Genomic DNA, 20,930 nt, shown 5'->3' on the forward strand with positions numbered 1-20,930 from the left:
CTGCAGCTTTGTGGTGACACATTATTTGTGAGGCCATCACAGAGGCCTCATGGTGCAGAAAGATGGGAAAGTTGGAGGAACGTTCATTCCCCGTAGGGCCAGATAGAGGTTTGGTGGTGGTAGTTCTCTTCATGGAGAAGATATGGGATATGTGATAATGCCTCAAAGGGCAGAAATAGGGATAAGGAGGAAAACAACATTCACAGAGAAGGACATCATGTGGACACAAGCGGGGGAGGAAAAGTGTGGGGAGTATTTACAGGACAGTCCTGACCCAGTTGATGGCTAAGTCTGGCGTCCCCTGGATCTCTAGTCCTGGGGCCATCTGTGGGGAGTCTAATTTCCTTTCCTAACATCCTGTCTAGAGCTGAGTGAGGAGAGGGCTGGAGGGTAAGCCCTCAGTAACTACGGCTCCCATTCGGAAGGGTCCCTGCCACTTATCCCTTCAGGACTGGACAGTCTGCCAGGAATGTGACCCACCCATCCTTTTTGACCTTCTTAGCTAGGGGACAGGGTTTGGGTATCCTGCAGAGGAATGAACCACTGAACAGCGTGACGCTGGGGCACACGTGTAGCATGCGGCTCCAAGGAGTCAGTAGAGCTTGAGGAACAGGTGGATGGAGAGGGAGGGCAGCTGAAAGGATGCAGGGCAAGTGTCTTAGATGAAACAGGAATGACGGGGAGCTCACCTTTGTCCAGCATCTACTATGTGTTTTAACAGCCCTGTGAAGTAGGTACCCTAACTTTACAGGCTCAGAGAGGTGAAGTGACTTGTCTGTTTCTCTATCAGATCATTCATCCTTCAATACTTATGTATTGGGCAGAAGCTCTGCGCCAAGCGCGGAGGATTCAGGGGTGACCACCTCCAGCTTCTGACCCCTGCAGGAAGACAATGTTGTGAGGTCATACTGTGGCCTCGTGGAACTCGAACCCAGGTCTCAAACCCTCACTTGGGACCAGGACACAGCCCCGGCCAGAATCGGTCCGGTTGCGCGGCTCGCGCAGCTGCGGGAATCACCGCTCCACCCACTTTCCCCACAGGTTCCGCCCCGTGCACCTGCCCTAGGTGAGTCTCGGGAGGCCCTTAGCGCCACCGGAAAACGGTGAGCGGCTTTGGCAGGTGGGGCGGGGCAGGGGCAGGGGCGGGGCCAGGCGGGGCCGGGGGCGGGGCCAGGCCGGCGCTCCCGAAGCCCGACCAGATCCCGCGGCCCGCGGCCCGCGCCCCTCTACCGCGCCCCGCTCCCCGCGCCGCCGCCGCCGTCATGGGGGCCTGTCTGGGCGCCTGCTCGCTGCTCAGCTGCGTGAGTCCCCACCGGCACCCGCCGCTTGCTCACTTTTGTCCTGTCTTCTTCCTCCAGTTTTTTCGTTTTCCTTCCTCCAAACTTGTCTTTCTGGCCCCGCACCCTGCCTCCTTGCCTCTCGGTACCCCCCTGCCCCCAACCCCAGCCTGTGCCCGCAGGCACCGGGGACAGCTATTGTCCCAGGCTCGGGTTACCGCTGGGGAGGAGTTGGGGCACGCCGGGGCGAGGGAGGGGAGTGCCGTCCGCGGACGCTTCTCCGAGGAATTGGGGAGACTGAGGGCCTATAGGCCGCGATGGGGGTGGGCGTTGTGTCCCCACCGCGCTCAAGCTGGAGATGTCCTGGAGGTGCGCCTTTCTCTGGTCTCTCTCCCGGACGCTGTCTTTGTGCGGCCTGCCTGGTCTCTGTACCTCTGTCGTGGGCCCTTCTCTTTCCCTCTCTCTGAAAATCTCTCAGTCAGTCTGCCCCTGCGCGACTGCCTCAGTTTGTCCATTTGTATTTGCTTGATATCTGGCCCTGCCTGTTCGTGTGTCTGACTGTCTTTGTCCCTCTGTAGTTCTCCCCCTGTCATTGTCCACAGTTCGGTGTATGTCCATCTGTCCACACGTCCAACCCGTCTCTTTGCATCCTTGTCTCTGCCTCATTCAGTCTGGCTCAGGCTGACTCTTGGGCATGTCTCCAGACCCTTCCCTTCTGGGCCCCAGAGCCAAACAGGGGAGTGGGGAGGAGCCCCTGTCTGCCTTTCTAAAACGCTCTTGAGTGAAGTCTGTTAGGGTGGCCTCTGCCACCTGGGCCCAATTCTGGGTGGGAAGAGGTTAGGGTCTGTGGGGGGAGGGAGTACCTGGTCGCCTGGGCTCCGGGACCTGGTGGGCAGCTGGTCTGTGTTTTGGGGCCGCAGCCAGCATAGGGAAGGAACTTCAGCCAGACCCCAGCTGAGAGGCCCCTTCTCCTTTTCCTTTTCCCCTCATTAAATCTGAGGCTCATTCAGGCAGCCCTTCCCCCTCTGCCCCACACAAAGAAGAGCGGAGAGGAAGAGGGGGGTCTGGTGGCTGCTGAATCTCAGGACTCGCTTTCCTTTGTGTGTATATGTCTGTGTGTTAGGATGGGGGTGCAGGGGCGGGAGCTGGGGGATCTAGAGATTTACATTACAGCCATTTTCTGAGGATATCTGAACAGAGAGGCTGTGGAGTGGACCCCTGAACAGTCTCTCGTCCTCTCTGAGCCTCTATTTCCCCATTTGTTAAGTGCACGCGCACGCGTGTGTGTGTGTGTGTGTGTGTGTGTGCGTGCACGCGCGCGCACACGCGCGCACATGCATGAAGGAGGAGAAATCAAGGGCTGGTCCCTGAGATGCCTCCCTGTTCAGTGAAATAGAGGTTTGGGCCGTGTCTTTGGCCAGGAAGAGTTTGCCTCCTGGTGAGGGAGGGAGAGTTTCCCTGGAGTTGACCAGATTTCCTTCTGGCTGGGCTGGCCTGGGGGTAGGGGATGTTGAGGGAAGACTGGCCAATCTCCTGTGTCTCTGTCTCCCCATCTGCCTCCCTCATGCTATTGTTGGGAAGATAAAAAGTGCCCCGCCCAATTAATGGCATGCACTCTAAATAGGAGCTATGGTTATTTCCATCTTGGAAAGGTGGGTGGAGAATTTCCTCTGGAGCCAAGTGCTTCTGAGTCATCGAATCTTACCAAGCAGAAACCGGAAGGCACCTGACAGGCCTGTTCAAACCCTCCATTCACAGAGGAGGAAACTGCAGCAACAGAGAGGTAACTGGCTTGCCTAAGTTTACACAGTAAAAGGATGGGGAACTGCAGTCAGGATTAAAACCTGATTTGTAACCCACGCTTTGTCCCCCATCCTGGGTGCCTGAGAGACAGGGCTGGCTCAGGGTAGAATTGAGTTTCACTTAGTGAGTGTCTAATATCTGCAAGGGACCTCCTTTCAACGGCCTCCCTTGAGGGTCTGACCTCTGACATTTACTGTGCACCTACTGCACGCCAGGCTCTGTGCTGAGCTCCTCACCCATCCCATTTTATTGCTTCCCCCTCAGCCCTGTGAGATAGTTTTCCTGCTTTACAGACAGTGATACCAACGGAAGCCACCATTCCAACACCCTCACTCTGGGCCCAGCACTCACTGCCCAGAGCTGCCCAGCGGTGGCCGAGGCCCAGTGCTGTAGTGAGCACTTTATATATATTCTTGCATTTAATCCTCCAAGGACCCCATGAGGCCATTAATGTTATTCCCATTTCACAGATGAGGAAACAGAATCAGAGAGGGAAGCTGAATCCAAAGAACTGATAGCAAGGAAATGTCATATTCCAGAATTCTCATTGTGTGCGTTAGCCAATATTTATTCTCTTTGACAATACCACTCCTCAAGATTGATATCATTAGGGTTGTATTTGTTAAAATAGTAAATTTTATGTTATGTATATTTCACCACATGGTATTACATGGTGCTACTGGACACCGAAAACAACCTGTTTCAATGGAGATTTGCCTCACAGGAGTGAAGTTCCAATATAGGGTTTTCAGGCATCCTTAGCAGGGGAACGTGGATAAGGGGGTGGGGGAGATTTTTGTACCCTTCCAGCAAGAGGCATTTGCATCTGCCCATCATGGCTCTCTTGGTCAGCATTCGTACTGGGCTGAAGGTGAGTCCCGGCCTGGACGAGGTAAGATGGATGGGCCCGCAGTGGGCTGGAATCACCAGGCATGCCAGCGCACGGTAAGATAGATGGTGAGCAAATATGTATTTAGAGAGGGCTTTCTATGTGCGAGGGGGTGTGAAAGACCTTTGGGTCAGACTGGTTGGATTCAGGTCCTGGCTTGGCCTCTTCTCAGCTACAAGACCGTGGGCAGTCACTTCCTCTCTCTCCTTGTCTGTAAAGTGGAGAGAACGATGGTACCTGCCTCTCAGCATGTTGTGGGGGTCCAGTGGGACTGAGGTGAGCATGCCAACATCTTTAGTGTGAAGCTGGCATGCAGCGGCCACTCTGTGAAACACCCCAGAGTGGTGAATTTCTCTAGAGTACATTTAAGGAAGTGGTAAAGCCAGGAGAACCAAGGCTGTCTGAAGTAGAGTGTGGGCTTTGAACCACTTTTCTGTTCTGCACAGGAGCCCACTTTATTTATGAAGAAACTGAGTCCCATGGAGGAGAAGAGACTTGTTTAAGGTCATACTGCAACTTGGTGGCAGAGCCAAGACTATGGGCCCTCTATTCTTAGCATTGCATGGGGGAGGTCATTGTGCTTGAGTAGTTTGGAGCTGATTTCTTCTCCCTGCTTTGTCTGCTTTGAGGCTGGCTTAGCCAGTTCTGGACTTGTTCACAAAGTGTCCAAAGTTCATCCCAGCCTTGCTGGGACCAGTTTTTTATTTAATGATGGCAAAATAGACATAACATAAAATTTACTGTTTTAACTTTTTTTTTTAGTCTTCAAGGAGCTTGTAATTTATATTAAGAAACAAGATATAGCCCTGGCTGGTGTGGCTCAGTGGATTGAGTGTTGGTCTGCGAACCAAAGTGTTGCTGGTTCAATTCCCAGTCAGGGCCCATGCCTGGGTCGTGAGCCAGGTCCCCAGTTGGCGGTGTGCGAGAGACAACCACACATTGAGGTTGCTTTCCCTCTCTTTCTCCCTCCCTTCCCCTCTCTCTAAAAAAAAATAAATATTTTTAAAGAGAGAGAAACATAATATAAATTAAAATGGATATCTAACAAAAATACAATCTAATGATATTAATCTCAATTAGTGGTATTGTCAGAAGAGGTAAATATTGTTGGCTAAAGCACACAATGAGAATTCTAGAATCTGACTTTTTCTAAGTATCAGTTCTCTGGATTACTGAAAACAAGCCCTGCCTCTCTCCCCCTGTTCCCAAACATACTGTACTCTACTGCCCTATCCCTAACCCTCTTCCCCAGCCCCTGGTAACCACCATTCTACTTTCTGTCTATGAATTTGACTGCTTTAGGTACCTCATATAAGTGGAATAATATGATATTTATATTTTTGTGATTGGCTTATTTGACTTAGCATGATGTCCTCAAGTTTCATCCATATTGTAGTATGTGTGAGAATTTTCTTCCTTTTTAAGGCTGAATAATATTCCATTGTATGTATCTACCACATTCAAAGATTGATGGACACTTGGGCTGCTTCCAGCTTTTGGTGATTGTGAATAATGCTGCTATGAACATGGGAGTACAGATCCGAGTTCCTGCTTTCAGTTATTTTGAGTGATACCCAGACGTGGAGAGCCAGTTCCTTTTAAACAAAACAGCTTTACTGTGGCCCCAGCCCTCAGCTGCCTACCCTGCCCACCCAGTGCCCCAGAAATGGTTTTAAGAACCTATGTCCCTGGTTCTGGTGACAACCAGGAGAGTGTGAATGACTCAGCGACAGCCTGGTTCCATCACTCCGAACCATGCACAGCTCCGTGCCTTGCCTTGGAAGGTAATGAGCTCCTTGTCATTGACAGTATGCAAGTGGCAGAGGACAGCCAGCTGCCTGAGAGAGAGGCCAGACTGGTTGAATGCCAAGCAACCTTGCAGCTGGAAGGGCTTCCTAAGTTCTGAGTTCTCCATTTGAGAACCCGGCTAGTGCCGAGGCTAGCATTGTTCTGGTGCTGTTCCGTTGCTGCCTTTCCCCTGAGTGCATCTGGTGGGGGTGGGGGTGGGGATTGAAAGCTAGAGGGGTAGGTTTTATAGTCGGCCTCAGCCTTTCAGACTGCATCATAAGCATTAGTCCAGGTTGCTCTGCAGCCTGGAGACTTCATCTTTCCTGCCTCTATAACGTCCATGGACTAAATGGGCCACCGCAGGTCCCTGGGCATGTAGGTCATTTGCAGACTCTTGAGATGCTAAAAAGCCCACAAAACCTAAAGCTTTGTGCCTATTTTAGTTTTCTTAATTGAACTTTTTTACTTTTAAATAATAAAACCAACTGTATTGGGGTATACTTTAATTATATTTAGTTATGTATACTCATTTAGTGTTACCTCCCCATCTGCTCTGTTTAGCAGAGATATCCCATAGAGAATACCATAGCGTATTGCTGGACATTTATTTTCATTTTCCCCCTATTACATTCCTGGTGTGAACTGTGCTTCAATGGACTTCTGAGTGTACTGGTGTGCCCACCATCTGCCCCTCCTCCCACGGCAGTACTTCTGCAGGAAGAGGTTCTTCTAGGAGAGATCCCAGAGGAGGAGGGGCTGGCAGAACGCCTGAATGTTCCACGGCTGCTCTGGAAGCAGCTGGGAGCTGGCATGTGTTTTTCTCTCCCTGACCTGGTCTCTCTGGCTACTAGCTAGGCCCCTGGAAATCCTGGGGTTTCAGGTGTCAGGGACACCTGGATTTTGATTTCCAAAAACAGAGTGAATTGAAAGTCCAGGTTCCCTGACTGCGCCACGGCAGCTTTTCTTGCATCTCAAATGTCTTAAATTGAAATAGTAACAAGCCAGAACTGGGCCCTGCCCCAGGCACGTGGGCACCTGGCTCCTGAGGTCAGTGCCTGTGGGCCTGCCTTGGTTTTCTCTGGCATCGGCAGGATTGTTTTCATCACTGGAGTCTTTGAAAATTAAACCAGACTGCCATCAGTGAGTCTGTGAGCCCTTGGTGCAGAAACCTGAGCTGAATCACAGCCTCTCAGCTTACTTGCTATGTGACCTTGGTCACGGTACCTCTGACCCTCAGTTTCCCCATTTGTAAATGGGAGGTTACAACACACATCACAGTGCCAGCAAGGCTTAATATAGATAAGGTGCTTACCCCAATACCTGGGACTGAGCAACTCTTCATCAAGAGATGCTGTCGCCATTATTACTTGAATCTCAGCACTGCGGTCCACATGTTGTATGGCAAGCTTTTTAACCTCTCTGGTCTCAGCTTCCTCATCTGTAAAATGGGAAGTAATAGCCAGCTCTGTCTGGTGACCAGTATGCTCTGTGTGGTTTACAAAACACTTCTATGGCATTTGCTTATGTTCTCACCTCCAAAAGGTGGCTATGGATAGGAGTCAGGGCTTCGGGTGGGAGCTGCAAGTCGCCGGGTGGGTGAGTTATTAGAATTTGGACCTTGAGGGAGAATCTAATTCTGCAAGCATGTCATTTAGCATTCATGTCCTTGGCTTTGCAGGTGAGAGTTGGGTGAGAAGGAACACTTGCAGGGGGCATTTCCAGTCTGGGGGTGGGGTGGGGAGACAGGAAGGCAGATGTGTGCCTTATGCCTTGTGACCAGTGCAGAGAGCAGGGCTCTGGGTCTCAGAAGGGCAAGGTCCCCTTTCAGCCTGTTGGCCACAAAGCTGATCGATCATTCAGCTTAAGGCTCTTCCCGTCCATTCTGGCTTCAAGCTCCTGAGTGGATGCTCGCTGCTGTTAGGGTGGACACCAGGATTTAGCACGTGGTTGCCAGGTCCTGCCAGCCTGGCCGACCTCGCCAGTCACTGCTCACTGCCTGTCATGAAGCTTTGACCACAAGGTCCTTCTTTTTGTTCCTCCATTGCCCAGCTCCTGCCCGCCTCAGAGCCACCTCAGGCTCTGTTCCCTCTGTCTGGAGCTCTTTCTTCCCTTTAGTTAGGAGAGAGCATCCTCATTCTTCAGCTCTCAGATAAGTTGTCTCTTCTTCAAGGAAGCGACATACCACCCCCGGTCTAACTAGGCCCCCATCAGTCACTCCTGCAGCACACACGTCTTCTCCCTCGCACTTACCACGATGGGTGTGATGATTTGTTGAGCGTCTTTCCTGCCCTCGGAAGCTCCACAAGGGCGGGGCCCATGCCTTTCTAGACTCTTTGCTTTCTAGACTCTTATTAAATACCTGGGTGAGGAGCTGGCACTGTTTGCAGGAAGATAAACAGTTTACCAGATGTAACTGGAAGAGGGCCCTTTTTCTCAACCCCTGAGCTGGTAGACCCAGCTCCCGGAGAGGTGAGGTTCTTTTCAGGGTGCCAGCTATGAATGGTGTGGCAGCACCAGCCCCTCAATGGTTTCAGTCAGCCCCTGATTGGGAAAGGGCTGACACCAGCTTGGGCAGAGGAGCCCGGACAGCGAAAGGGCGGGACCACCATGCTGTCCCAAACCTGTCCAGGCCCAGAGTGGGACATCCCAGCTACTCACAGTTCTCCATTCCATTCATTCATTTAACAGTGTTTGTCATGCGCTTTTCTGCTCTTTCCTGAGGTCTTAACGTGTGTCTGGTACTACACCAAACACTTTACACTCATTCACCAGAGAGTCACTGAGCTCCTACTATGTGCTAGGCACTGTGAGCAAAACAGACAAAAACTCCTGCCCTGGGGGCGCTTGCATGCTAGAACCGGGAGGCAGACAAACATAAGTAAAATATGAATCTTAACAGATGAGAGTAAGGTAAGTCCTATGGGGAAAAACAAAGGAAGGAAGGGAAGGGAATCTGAGGAGGTTACAGTTTAAAACTTCTATTTCATTCTTACAACTGCCATGTAAGAAGTAGGTACCCTCTGATTCCTGTTTTATAGAAGAGGAAATGGAGGTTCAGAGAGGTTGAAGGAGCTGTATAAGGTCATACAGCTAATCCGTGATGGAGCTAACCTTCTAGATTTTTAAATTTTTATTTATATTTTTTTACTGTTCTGATTCCCTGTAAGTAAGAAACAGTGTGACCCAACTCTCTCTCCGCAGCCACAGTGATAACCTGAGATAGATCCAGGTTTGAATCTGGGTTCTTTTCTTTGCTGGCTGAGTGACTGTGACCCAGCCTCTTCCAAGCGGGGCTTCCTCAGGCTTGAAAGTTAAGTGGGATCACACTTGCCTGGTGCAGAATAGGCAGGCTTGGTGCACATTTGGAGGCGTTGAATGGGCAGTGGCGGGTGCTGTGCGCTTGGGCCTGGAAGGGGCAAGGAGGCAGAGAGTAAGGGTGGTGTCCCTGCCCTCCCCACAGGCGTCCTGCCTCTGCGGCTCTGCCCCCTGCATCCTGTGTGGCTGCTGCCCCTCCAGCCGCAACTCCACCATCAGCCGCCTCGTCTTCACGTTCTTCCTCTTCCTGGGGGTGCTGGTGTCCATCATCATGCTGAGTCCTGGCGTGGAGAGTCAGCTCCACAAGGTGAGTAGCCCCAGGGGTGGGGGTGGGGTGGGGGAGGTGTGCTGGGGGAGCAGCCTGTGGGACCTGGCATCTGGTCAAGGCTCAGTGGCTCAGGGGCCCAGGCTTTGGGGTCCCAGCGGATCAAGAAGAGGTGGGCAGGAGGGTTCCCATGTGTTTCTTCAAGTGAAAAGGAGGGTTTAAGCCTAACATGGGATTCTTGGTTCTTGTAAGCTGTGGTCCCCCTTGGAAAATCATCTTAATCGTTATTGCCTCTCCCCTCTTTAATGCACAAGCCCAGTTTGGGGGTCCCAGCTGGCCCAGCATAGACCCAGTGCGACATTTAGGCCGGGGTTGTGACATTTTAGTGTGCATAAAGGTATGAGTCCCCTGGGGAGTGTGCTGGAAATGCGGCCCCAACTCACCTTAGAGACTCTAGTTCTGTAGGAGGGGGGGGTCTCAGAATCTCGGTTTTCCCCAAGAATCTCAGGGGATTCTGGTGTCGGTGGGGGTTGGGGAGCACTTTGGGAAATCCTGCGTTAGACAGTGCCATGCATTCCTAGGCTGTGGGCATGATGACAGGGAACTAGACTAATAGGAACAAGATGTAACTGGACCGTCCGACTGGTGGGGGGTGGGGCACACTCCTAGGACTTCAGCCCCAGAGGTGGGAGGCTCGGCTCTGTCCCAGCCCAGCAGGGTGGGGTGGGGCCATCCAGCTGCTCTGTCTGTCTCCACAGCTGCCCTGGGTGTGTGAGGAGGGGGCCGGGACCCCCGTTGCCCGGCAGAGCCGCTTCGACTGTGGCTCCCTGCTGGGCCACCGTGCCGTCTACCGCATGTGCTTCGCCACAGCAGCCTTCTTCTTCCTCTTCATGCTGCTCATGGTCTGCGTGCGCAGCAGCCGGGACCCCAGGGCTGCCATCCAGAACGGGTGAGAGCAGGGCCCCGCCTGAACCCCGACCCTCTGCAGTGGTTTCCCCATCCCCTGCCCGTCCCCAGACATCTCTAGACCCTGCCCTCACACTCAGAGGCCACTGAAGCCAGGAGGGCCCAGCACAGAGGTCGCTCATTTAGTTTTTTCCGTTTCTCAGATGAGGAAATAAAGCTCAGAAAGAACAACAATGTGCTAAGGCCGCACAGCATTTAGGGACACAGTAGGGGCCGGAACCCTGGTGACCACCCTCACCCCTAGTTGGTCCCACCCTCTGCCCCTTGGGGCTTTTTCTAGGGCCAGAACAGACTTCCTGTGCCCATCAGCCCATCAGAAAAGTCCCTCTTCACCTCTCCCAGGACTGCTCTTGGGGGGTGAGGTTCTGGGGGTCGGGCTGGTTCCTCCAACCCCGCTCAGCCCTCTTGTCTGTCCTAATTCCCACCCCCACAGGTTTTGGTTCTTTAAGTTCCTGGTCTTTGTGGGCATCACCGTGGGTGCCTTCTATATCCCTGATGGCTCCTTCTCCAATGGTACGTGGTTTTGGTGCGGAGGCTTGGAGGCTACCGGGAGGGGCGTGGGGTCCCTGAGGGAGGAGCGCTGCTGGGGGCTGCTCTTGGCCCTGGCACCCAGACCCCAGGCTGCTGACTGGGTCCTCAGCTCCTAGTCAGGACACAGCGCTCTGGTGCTTGGCCATATGGCCTTTGGGCAACTTCGGGGTGACAGGGGGAGTGAGGGGACCCGCTTCACCCCTGAGCCATTCCCTGCCACACTCTGTCTCTGTGCATGCCTAGGAGCCCTCTGAGAGCAGGAACTTTGCTTTTTCTCAGTGTCCCCAGTGCAGGGCATGGCACACATGAGTGTTGAATGGGTCAGTGTGTGTGTGAGAGGGAGCCCTCGGGAGTGTGCCTGCCCCAGGCATCCCAGGGAGCCTGCCGGTCAGGAGCCCCAGAGCCCAGGCCTCTGCCCCGGGGCCAGGGCAGCTCGCCTCACGCCCCTCTCCCCATCCAGTCTGGTTCTACTTTGGCGTCGTGGGCTCCTTCTTATTCATCCTCATCCAGCTGGTGCTGCTCATCGACTTTGCGCACTCCTGGAACCAGCAGTGGCTGGGCAGGGCCGAGGAGTGCGACTCCCGCGCCTGGTACGCAGGTCAGTGCTGCCGGCCAGCCTCGCGTGGGGCCTAAGCTACCGGAGGAATCAGGGCGTCTTTGAAGCTTGCTGAAAGCCTGTGGGGCATCTCCAGCGGCCGCCTGCCTGGGTGCAGGCATTGAAGCGTCCGAGGCAGCTGGAGGGACAGGGGTGGGGGTGGGCGGGGCAGCCGATTCTAGGGCGACTTCAGGGGATCAGAGAAGAGAGGGACTAGGGAGGCCTCAGAGGGGTCTAGTCAGTGCTTCCTGAGGAATAGGCCATGCACAGTCAGTCCAGACCAAACTTCAAATAACACTCAGTGATTGAAACGCCAGTGGCAGCCCTGGCCTGTGTGGCTCAGTGGATTGAGCACTGGCCTCAGGACCAAAAGGTTGCCGGTTCAATTCCCAGTCATGGCACATGCCCGGGTTGTGGGCCAGGTCCCATGTTGGGGACACGCGAGAGGTGATCAATGTCTCTCTCGCACATCCATGTTTCTTACCCTTTCTCCCTTTCCCTTCTCTCTAAAAATAAATAAATAAAATATTAGAAAAGAGTTGCCTCTCTAATGTTAAAAAAGAAAGAAAGAAAGACACCTCAGTGGCAGAAAGGATCCCTGTCCAATTCTCTTTCAGTTCTGTGCCCATTACAAAGAAAGGCTCCCTGAGCTGCTGGTTGGGTTTTCACACCCTCTAAGCTGCTGGTCCCTCCGACAGAGCAGGGCTTCAGCAGACCACCACACATCGAGTTCAGTTTTTAAATGACTGTTTTGTATTCATTGCTTTTATTCTCATGGTTTCTCTATTTGTGAAAAGTGAATCACTTTAGTTCAGGATGGGGCAAAAACTCAACAGAGGTGTTGGTGAATGATACAAGCTCAGGAGACACAGATGTCATTCCTTGGATGACAAAGCTGAGGCCTAAGACAGGTTTGCCCAATGAGGTCCCTGGAGGGAGCAGAGGTCCCTGTGCCTCCTGACCCCCTTCTTGCTGCCCTCCTGCCCAGGCCTCTTCTTCTTCACCCTCCTCTTCTACTCGCTGTCTGTTGTGGCCGTGACCCTGCTCTTCGTTTACTACACCCAGCCCGATGCCTGCTATGAGGGCAAGGTCTTCATCAGCCTCAATCTCGCACTCTGCATCTGCATCTCCATCATCTCTGTCCTACCCAAGGTCCAGGTGAGCTTGCCAGTATGCCCAGCCTGAAACCAGGCCCATTGGTGTGTGGGGGCATCTGGTGTGAACCCTGGAGTGCTGGGGCACGTTCTGCAGACAGCAGGGAGACCGCGGTGGCTGGGGTGTAGTCAGCAGGGAGGAGCATAAGCAGCGGGGGGATGTCAGGTGGAGACGAAGGTGGGATAAATCAGGGAGGCCTTTCATTCAGAGTGTGAAGGGCTGCCACCCTTGCAAGGTTCTCAGCAGAGAAATAAGGAGGTAATCTGTTAGGAGAAAGAATTAGGACTCTATCTTTGGGTAGGTGGGCAGTGGGTGGCCTGGGGTGGTGTGTTTCTCAAAGGCTGTGGCATGGATGGCCCTACGATGGTGGGGGTTTCTGAGGTCCCCTCGTTGGCTGAGTGGGGGTGTCCCCGAGTGGCAGGGTTCACACTAATGGACTGCTCTTACCAGGAGGCCCAGCCCAACTCGGGTCTGCTGCAGGCCTCTGCTGTCACGCTCTACACCATATTCGTCACCTGGTTGGCTCTGTCCAATGTCCCTGGTGAGTACTGGCCCAGGTTCGAGGACACTTGGTCTTGTTCTTGGGCTAGCAACAGCTCTCTGGGGGGCTGGGGATCCTCACAAATGACAGGGGCATCCCAGCCCTAGCCCTTTCTGAGGCTTGGTCTTTCAGGGAAGTGGGAGGATCCCATCTGTTTCTGGAGTTGTTTCTGTTGTTTCATCCTCTAAATGCTGTCTGTCACCAGGACTGTAATGGTGGGTCATGTGTCTCTCTGCCTGTCCATTTGGGTTGGCTCTCTGCCCATCCTCAGGGCAAACTGGCCCCTCAGACCTCGCCTGCATGGGCTGAGGGTGACTATGCTCCTATCCCCAGACCAGAAATGCAACCCCCACTTTGACAATGGGACGGTTCCGGAAGGCCCTGAGGGCTACGTGACCCAGTGGTGGGATGCGCCAAGCATCGTGGGTCTCATCATCTTCATCCTGTGCACCCTATTCATCAGGTATGGCAGGGGTCTGGTTGCTGGGGACCCAGAGCCAGAAGTGAGGGGAAAATGTGGGAGCCGAGACACCGGGCCGGAAGCAGCATGTCCAGCCCTTGCGCTGTGCTGGTGGGGAACCTAAGTCCCTCAGAGGGCGCAGTGTGACTGGGCAGCTGAGGCAGGGCTGAACCCTGCCTCCTGGCCCAGGGCCCTCTCCTGCATACCAGGCTGCTGTGTACCCAGCTCGGTTGGGTACAGGCAACTGTGGGGTCAGGGAAAGTGCCTGGACTGGGGCCAGTGGGTCATTTACCTACTGTGTGGCCTTGGGGCAAGTGGCTTCACTTTTCTGAGCTTCAGTTTCCTCCTCAGTCCATGGAGGGTGATAATCTCCAATGCCTGGGGTGGCTGGGACCCCGCGATCTCATCTGGGAGAGAGCAGCTCATTCTTAAGATCATGTGACAATTTTTTTTTTAAGGGGCATCTTAGCACATGCTTATCAGTGTGGACTCTGAAACCGGACTGCCTGCGTATGAACCTGGCACTGCCACTTACTAGCAGTGTGATCTTGCAAAAGTCACTTAACCTTTCTGTCCCTCAGTTTCCTTATCTGTAAAATGGGGGTAAAAATAGTACCTACCTCATTGGATTGTTGCAGGGTTATAGGTGAGGTAATATGTAGTATAAGGCGCTTAGAGAAGAACTTGACAGGCACCAAATAAGTGTTTGCTAGTATTGCAAATAACTGAACATTTGCCAGCTGGGTGTGAGTGGCTGTTTTGTAAGCATCACTCTGTGGTAAGCTCAAGTATAATTCTGTTTACCCTGAATCTGGCAGACTCAATATTGCCTCTCTGTGGCCCAGCCTTTTTCCAGGCGCTACTTCCTGTGTCTGCCCTTTACTCCCTGGAGGGCCCCTTTGTCCTGCTCCTCCAGGGGCACCACCCCTGCCTTAGGCTGTTTCACATTTTGTTTTGTTTGGGCCTTTTTTTCCAAATTAAGTCTGGGCAGGCTACAAACATCTCTCGTCTTTGTCACTTCATTTGATTCACTTTATAATCTGGAAAGGCCCGTATCACCTCCATTTTAGAGGGTAATGAGACTCAGTGTTGAGTAGCCCTTTACCTGAGGCCATGAGCACACAGTGGCAGTGGGTTTGAGCACATGTCCCTCCCCAGCCCATCCAGACACCCTGCGCTTCCCGGTGCTCCTCACACTCACACCTCTCTGGCCTGAGGTCACTGGGCAGTGCCTCTGAGAGCCCAGGATGCCGTGTGTTCTTAGCTTTAAAACACAGGAAGCAAAGAAGCATAAGCAGCCGGGGGGCAGGGACCACTGATGATGGCTTTCACCCCAGCCAGATCGCCCAGGTGTGAGCTCATGTGTATGGTTTTCTGGTGAGTGGGGTCAACTGCAGCTCAGCAAGTTGGACTTTTGAAATTGTATATGTGTCTCAAACTGTTAATAACATCAAGACCTCATTGTAGAAGAGCAATGACCAAAAAATCATCACTCTTACTATTTTAAAAATTACAAACATGAAGGGGAAGTAGTTGGTAAAACTACTTACGTAAAACTAACAAAAGGAAAACAAACTTAATAGCAAATGAGTATTGTTAATTATTAACACTATTAATAACTAGTACCTGGCATGGTGCTTTGCAGAACGAGGTACTCAATACATGTTAATCGAAATGGCAAAGGAACAACCAGAAAAAGTGATGTTTTATTTATTTATATTTTGTACCAGGCACAGTGTTTGGGACTTCACATCATTATTCCATTTAACCTTCCCAGTAACCCTGTAAGGGAGGTACTGTTGTCCCTGATTTTGTTTTTAAAGAGTTGTATTTACTGTATTTATTTATTTTTTAATTAATTAATTTTTAAAAATTAATTAATTTGTTTGTTTATTTATTTTTAGAGAGAGGGGAAAGGAGAAAGAGAGGAAGAGAAACATCACTGTGTGGTTGCCTCTCACTCACGCCCCCAACTGGGGACCTGAAGTGCAACCTAGTCATGTGCCCTGACTGGGAATCGAACCAGCGACACTTGGCTCGCAGGCCGACGCTCAATCCACTGAGCCACAGCAGCCAGGGCCCTACTGTATTTATTTTTAGAGAAGAGAGAAAGAGAAAGAGAGGAAGAGAAATATCGATGTTTAAGAGATACATCTGTCAGGGATCTGGCCTACAACCCAGGCATGGGCCCCGACCAGGAACCGAACCAGAGACCCTTCAGTTCACAGGCCAGTGCTCAAGCCACTGAACTACACCAGCCAGGGCTGTTGCCCCTGATTTTATAGACAAGGAATCTGAGGCTCAGAGAGGTTAAGTGCCTAAGTTCATCCAGGGAGTGAGGGTAGAGTTGAGAGTCAAAGCAGTTTGTTAACTCCTGGGCGCAGGACCTAACCTCCAGGTCATTGGCCCTCAAGCTCTGGACCATCATGCCCATTGTTGTTTGCCCAGGGCCTTGGCTCATGAGGGTCCCTGGCACTGCATACCTGCCCACCTCAGAGGGGACAGCCCTGACTGGCCCCTCCTCCCTCCCCTGCAGCGTTCGTGCCTCGGACCACCGGCAGGTGAACAGCCTAATGCGGACTGAGGAGTGCCCGCCCATAGTGGAGGCCACACAGCAGGAGCCAGAGGTGGGCCGGGCCTTTGACAATGAGCAGGACGGTGTCACCTACAGCTACTCCTTCTTCCACTTCTGTCTGGTGCTCGCCTCCCTGCACATCATGATGACGCTCACCAACTGGTACAGGTGTGTGCAGCCAGAGCCTGCAGTGCCCGGGCAGAGGGGTGCCACACATCTCCTGTCTTTGGCTCCTCACGGGGGTTTTCCTGATGCCGGCTCAAGGTTTGGGCATGGAGGAGTCTACCTAGGACCATCCATGGAGCCTGCCCCATCTGTGACCCAGTTTCCCTGTCAGTGACTACATACTCAGTTCCTGGTACCTTCACAGGTGCCTGAAAAGTGGGAATCCCAGGAGGTGGGCCAGGCCTCTGCAGGGCAGACTGGCTTTGCAGATCAGGTGTGGTGATCTAGCTTATGGGGTTGGATCTGGGATTCATGGTTGGAGTGTTAGGATCAGGGTATGGAGATCAGAATCAAAGTCACAGGGTTAAGAATGGGAATAATGAAGTCAAGAGTTAGAATTGGGGCCATATAAAGTCACAGATTTTGTCATGTGATTAAAATTGGGGTTAGGAGGCCATAAAGCCAGGACTGAAATTGCCAAGTCAAGGGGCTAAGATCAGAGTAACAAGGTCAAGGGCCAAGACTGGGATCACAGGGTCAATCAGAATTGAGGTCAGATTTCAAAACTGGTCATAAGATTAGGATTCAGGAATGGGATTATAGGATTGAGGGTCAGAATCAAGGTTAGAGGTCAGGACAAAGGTCTAGAGCCCCAGAGTTCTGAAGTCAGGGACCAGGAGTCAGGTCACAACATTACAGTTTAGGACTGAAGTTAAGGTTGGAACTGAGGTCAGGCAGTGTCAGGTCTGTGGTACAAGGTCAAGAGCTATATCTAGAGTCTTAAGGTCAAGTGTCAGAAACATCAGAGACGGGGACTAGAGTTACAAAATAAGAGCCCAAGTTGAAGTTAGGGGTCACAACTGGATCATAAAGTCAGGGCCAGGACTGAGGTCACAAGACTGGGGACCAGGCTCACTGGGATGGTGGTGTGTTCCAGCCCTGGTGAGACCCGGAAGATGATCAGCACCTGGACCGCCGTGTGGGTGAAGATCTGTGCCAGCTGGGCCGGGCTGCTCCTCTACCTGTGGACCCTGGTAGCCCCCCTCCTCCTGCCCAACCGTGACTTCAGCTGAGACAGCCCCCTGCAGCCTGCACACCTGGTGCCTCCGAGCTCAGTGACAGTCAGCCAGGCTGACCCCTGCCCCGCCTCCAGCACTTGCCCTTCAGCTGGGCGCCTTATTCTTAGTGCCTTCAGGGATGAGAGGCATCAGGCCCATGCCTGATCCCTACCCTCTGCTGCCCCCAGACCTCGGGGCTTCCTCTTCCTTCCCCTTGCCCCTGGTCACCTACACCCACCTTCTTGGGGAGAGAAGGGCCCCTTGTTCCCAGGCTCCCCAGGAGAAGAGCCTGAAGGAAAGGAATGCTCAGGCCCACTACGGCAACACCCACTACGATGGGAGACCCAGCACTGAGGCACTGGCATTCCTGACCATGTCCCCCGGGCGCCCCTCACCTTCCTTGACTCCGTGCCTTACAGAGTCTCTAAGACTTTGCCCAATAAAGAAGCTACAGCGTGTGCCTCTCATGTTCTCTGCCCCTTACCCTCAGTGCCGTCCCCATCCCACCTGGGGCCAGTTTGGTGGCTGGGAACGGAATGTCAGGGCTGAGGGGCCTGGAAGGCCAGACAGTGGGGCCTGGGCTGTGTCCTCTGCGTCATGTGTCCTCTGCGTCATGGGGAGCCTGGGGGCGGGGCTATAGAGGAAGGAGGGGCTTTGAACAAAGAGACTCTGGGGGTCAGGAAAGGGGGGCCTGGAGCAGTGCCCATATGAGGGTTGTCAAGACCAGAGTCAGGGTGGAGAGGGGGCCTTTCCAGGTGGCTGAGAGGGCTGTCTTCAGGGCCCTCTTACCAGTGTCTGCCCTGGGGTCCTGCTCACTTCTGACTCATCTCCAGGGCCCTGCTGAGGCACTTGTCACCATTCTCCCCTTCTTTCTGTCATAGTCATAGGCCCCCGCTTTGGGCCGGGTGCCTTGGGAAATGGGGACGAGCATGCTCGGGAGTGGCCAAATGGGCCTGGATCCCGCTGAACTGTGGAGGAGGCCGTGGGGCTCCTGCGGGGCTCCGGCAAGTCCTCCCTGCCTCTGGGCCATGGCTCCTCATTCGTCAGATGGGAATGTGTCACCGCCTTCCAGGGTGTTGGGCTCAGATGAAGCGGCCTACCCCTCTCCGAAGGTGCACAGCGATGTGGGGTGGAGGGCACACAGGTTCTGGCTAGGGGCCCAGAGCCTCGTCTTGATGTTGTGATGACTGACCGTGGGCCGTACTGCCTGGCCCAGGGCAAGTGCCTGTAAATGTTTGTCGTTATTCAAGTACATGGGAGCGTGCTGCCGAGACACCAGAGACAAGACCTGTAAAGCAGGCAGCGGGCTGGGTGCCCAGTGTGGGAGGATCCCTCATGTAAAACTCCCTGGAAGTCTGCTCACATATCAAGTGGAAATCATGAACCTTACCCCTAGGGAACCTGGTTAGGATTTAGGCCAATGCCATGACTTGTAGTGTGACCTTGGGCAAGGGACATAACTCCTCTGGCCTTGCTTTTCCTATTGGGAAAGTAAGGCAGTAGGATTAGACTGTTGGACAGTTGAAGCCTGTTTTCCCACCTTGGCTGAATGGCCCTCAGAGCTCTGGACCAGGTCCTCACAGAGGAAGTGTCTGTGATGGTCTTTGTGATAATGCCTCCTCTCTGGTCTTGATGGCCCATTACTCCCCCAACTCCCCTGCCATCACACACGTACATGCATGCACACTAGCGTGCACATGTGACCCACGAGCACAGACATGCAAATACGTATGCCACATGCATTGCATGGACATACATGTGTGTGAGCACACACGTGCATGCACATGTGTATGATGGACTGCCACTCAATATTCATTCACCTCTCTCTGGGCCTGTCTGCAGGCGCTAGAGAGTGGAATATGTTTCCCAGGCTCCCTTTCAGTTCTGGGTGTGACTTAGGTTCAGCCAATTGGAGAAACTTACATGAACTTTGGAAGGTGCAAGTTTCTGCAGATTAATACTGTGTGCAGACGTTTGATTTTTTCTTGTGGCCGTTCCCACGGTATGGGCACCAGGTTCAGGAGGTAAGAGGCGGGGCTGGCAGTGTGTCTGCTGGTGGTGCCCCTTGACTGTGGCAGGGTGGAGGTCTCCCTCCTCCTGGTGGCTTCAGCGGGGCAGCTCCCTTGGTAACCCTCTCCTGTGGTATGATTTTGTGAGTTGCTCCTGAAAGCTCAACCTTAAATTTGTTTCTTTCAGGTCTCTGAATTATTTATAACACATAACACTCGGCAACGCATTTCTCTCTGTTTAAACCAGCTAGAGTAGTGTTTGCTGTTCTTTGCATCTACACCCTTCAGGTTTTAGCTCTGATGTCCTGACCTCTAAGGTAGATTGGGTCCTCCATTATGTGCTTATTTTTCCATGACATCTGACATCTGACCAATGTTCATTCTCTCAAAGTCTGGATTATATTCACATCCTCTCAAATATGTAGTGGGCACCTGTGAGCTCTCTTCTTGGTGCTGGAGATAATAACCATTTGTGTGATAGGTTGGAGTAGGAGCTCAGTAAATATTAAGGAAAAACACATTAAACACAATAAATTAATGAATAAGGTAATTTCAGATCATGAAAGGCATTATGACAATAGAACATAAAGGAATGGAGAGGGGGAAGGATTTCTACGGGCGCAGCAGTGGTTAGGGAAAGTCTCTTTGACGGAGTGACATTTGAGCTGAGACCTGAAGGAGGAGCCAGCCATGGGATGGTCTGGAAGAAATAATTCCAAGCAAGCGCGGAGGCCCTGAGGCTGGAAGGGGCTTGGAGTGTGAGGAAGAGCAGACAGGACAGTGTAACAGGGAAAAGGGGAAGGCAGGCTGGGTTGTATCTTGTAGAGTGAAAATTAAAGGGAACCCTCGCTAAAATGGCGTTGGGGACCAGCAGGGGGAGCTCTCACACCGCACCACCCCATGTCAACTGCAGGAAAAATTTTGTCAATTACACACTCCAGCAGAACAGTGACTAGCAAAGAATCATCAGTTATAGATCCCAAGAGGAAAAGGTGTACATTGCATCTCCAACAAGAATTTGACTACCCTAGCAACTCAGCCAACGAGGAACTGTCACCTCCCTGAACTTGCTTTCCTTCAACGAACTATTCCAGAACAACATCTCCTGGGTTTGAATCCTGCCACCAACACTAACTACTATGTGATTTGAGGTGAATGCCTTGATCTTTTTGCACCTCTGTTTCCCTGTCTAGAAATGGGTTTGGTAATAATCCCTCTTCCAAGAGTGGTGGTGAGCATCCAGAGACTGCCTAAACCCCAGCCCTGGCGCACGGGAGGTAGGCACTGAGGGTGCACGGTTCTGCCCCCGTACCCCCAGAAAGCCCCTTTGGGCAGGGGCAGAGGGCCAGCTGTGGTGCTCACAGGCAGGCAGTGGCTCTTCCCAGCTGCCCCGCCCCACTTGTGACGCCCTTGCCCCTGCCTGTCTGAGGAGGGCAGCCGGCAGCTTCCCCTTTTCTGTCCTGCTCCAGGAGCTGAGCTTCTTCCCCTTCAGTGCCTCGGAGGAGGGGGCAGCAGCACCATGGCCCCCAGGACGGCCA

The 20,930-nt window shown here is 52.8% G+C and overlaps 1 protein-coding gene across 1 annotated transcript; it reads left to right on the forward strand.

The window, feature by feature from the left end:
- The first annotated feature begins 1,167 nt into the window (after nt 1–1,167).
- Nucleotides 1,168–17,850, forward strand: SERINC2 (serine incorporator 2). The gene is made up of 10 exons (XM_090268984.1): nt 1,168–1,301; nt 9,218–9,379; nt 10,096–10,286; nt 10,737–10,816; nt 11,295–11,432; nt 12,418–12,587; nt 13,035–13,125; nt 13,459–13,588; nt 16,122–16,328; nt 17,263–17,850. Exons 1-10 carry the CDS (start codon nt 1,263–1,265, stop codon nt 17,396–17,398), a joined length of 1,344 nt encoding a protein of 447 aa, XP_090125110.1. The 5' UTR covers nt 1,168–1,262; the 3' UTR covers nt 17,399–17,850.
- The last annotated feature ends 3,080 nt before the right edge of the window (nt 17,851–20,930 follow it).

The sequence above is a fragment of the Furipterus horrens genome, unplaced genomic scaffold (genome assembly GCF_987537825.1).
Source record: "Furipterus horrens unplaced genomic scaffold, mFurHor1.1.pri manual_scaffold_3, whole genome shotgun sequence".
NCBI classification, from domain to species: domain Eukaryota; kingdom Metazoa; phylum Chordata; class Mammalia; order Chiroptera; family Furipteridae; genus Furipterus; species Furipterus horrens.

Bases quoted from the DNA above. Each gene is read 5' to 3' on its own strand.
- SERINC2 (XM_090268984.1), top strand. From the start codon at position 1,263: ATGGGGGCCTGTCTGGGCGCCTGCTCGCTGCTCAGCTGC. The intron at 13,126-13,458 runs GTGAGTACTGGC...TCCTATCCCCAG, and splicing joins GGCTCTGTCCAATGTCCCTG to ACCAGAAATGCAACCCCCAC. The intron at 16,329-17,262 runs GTGTGTGCAGCC...GGTGTGTTCCAG, and splicing joins ACGCTCACCAACTGGTACAG to CCCTGGTGAGACCCGGAAGA.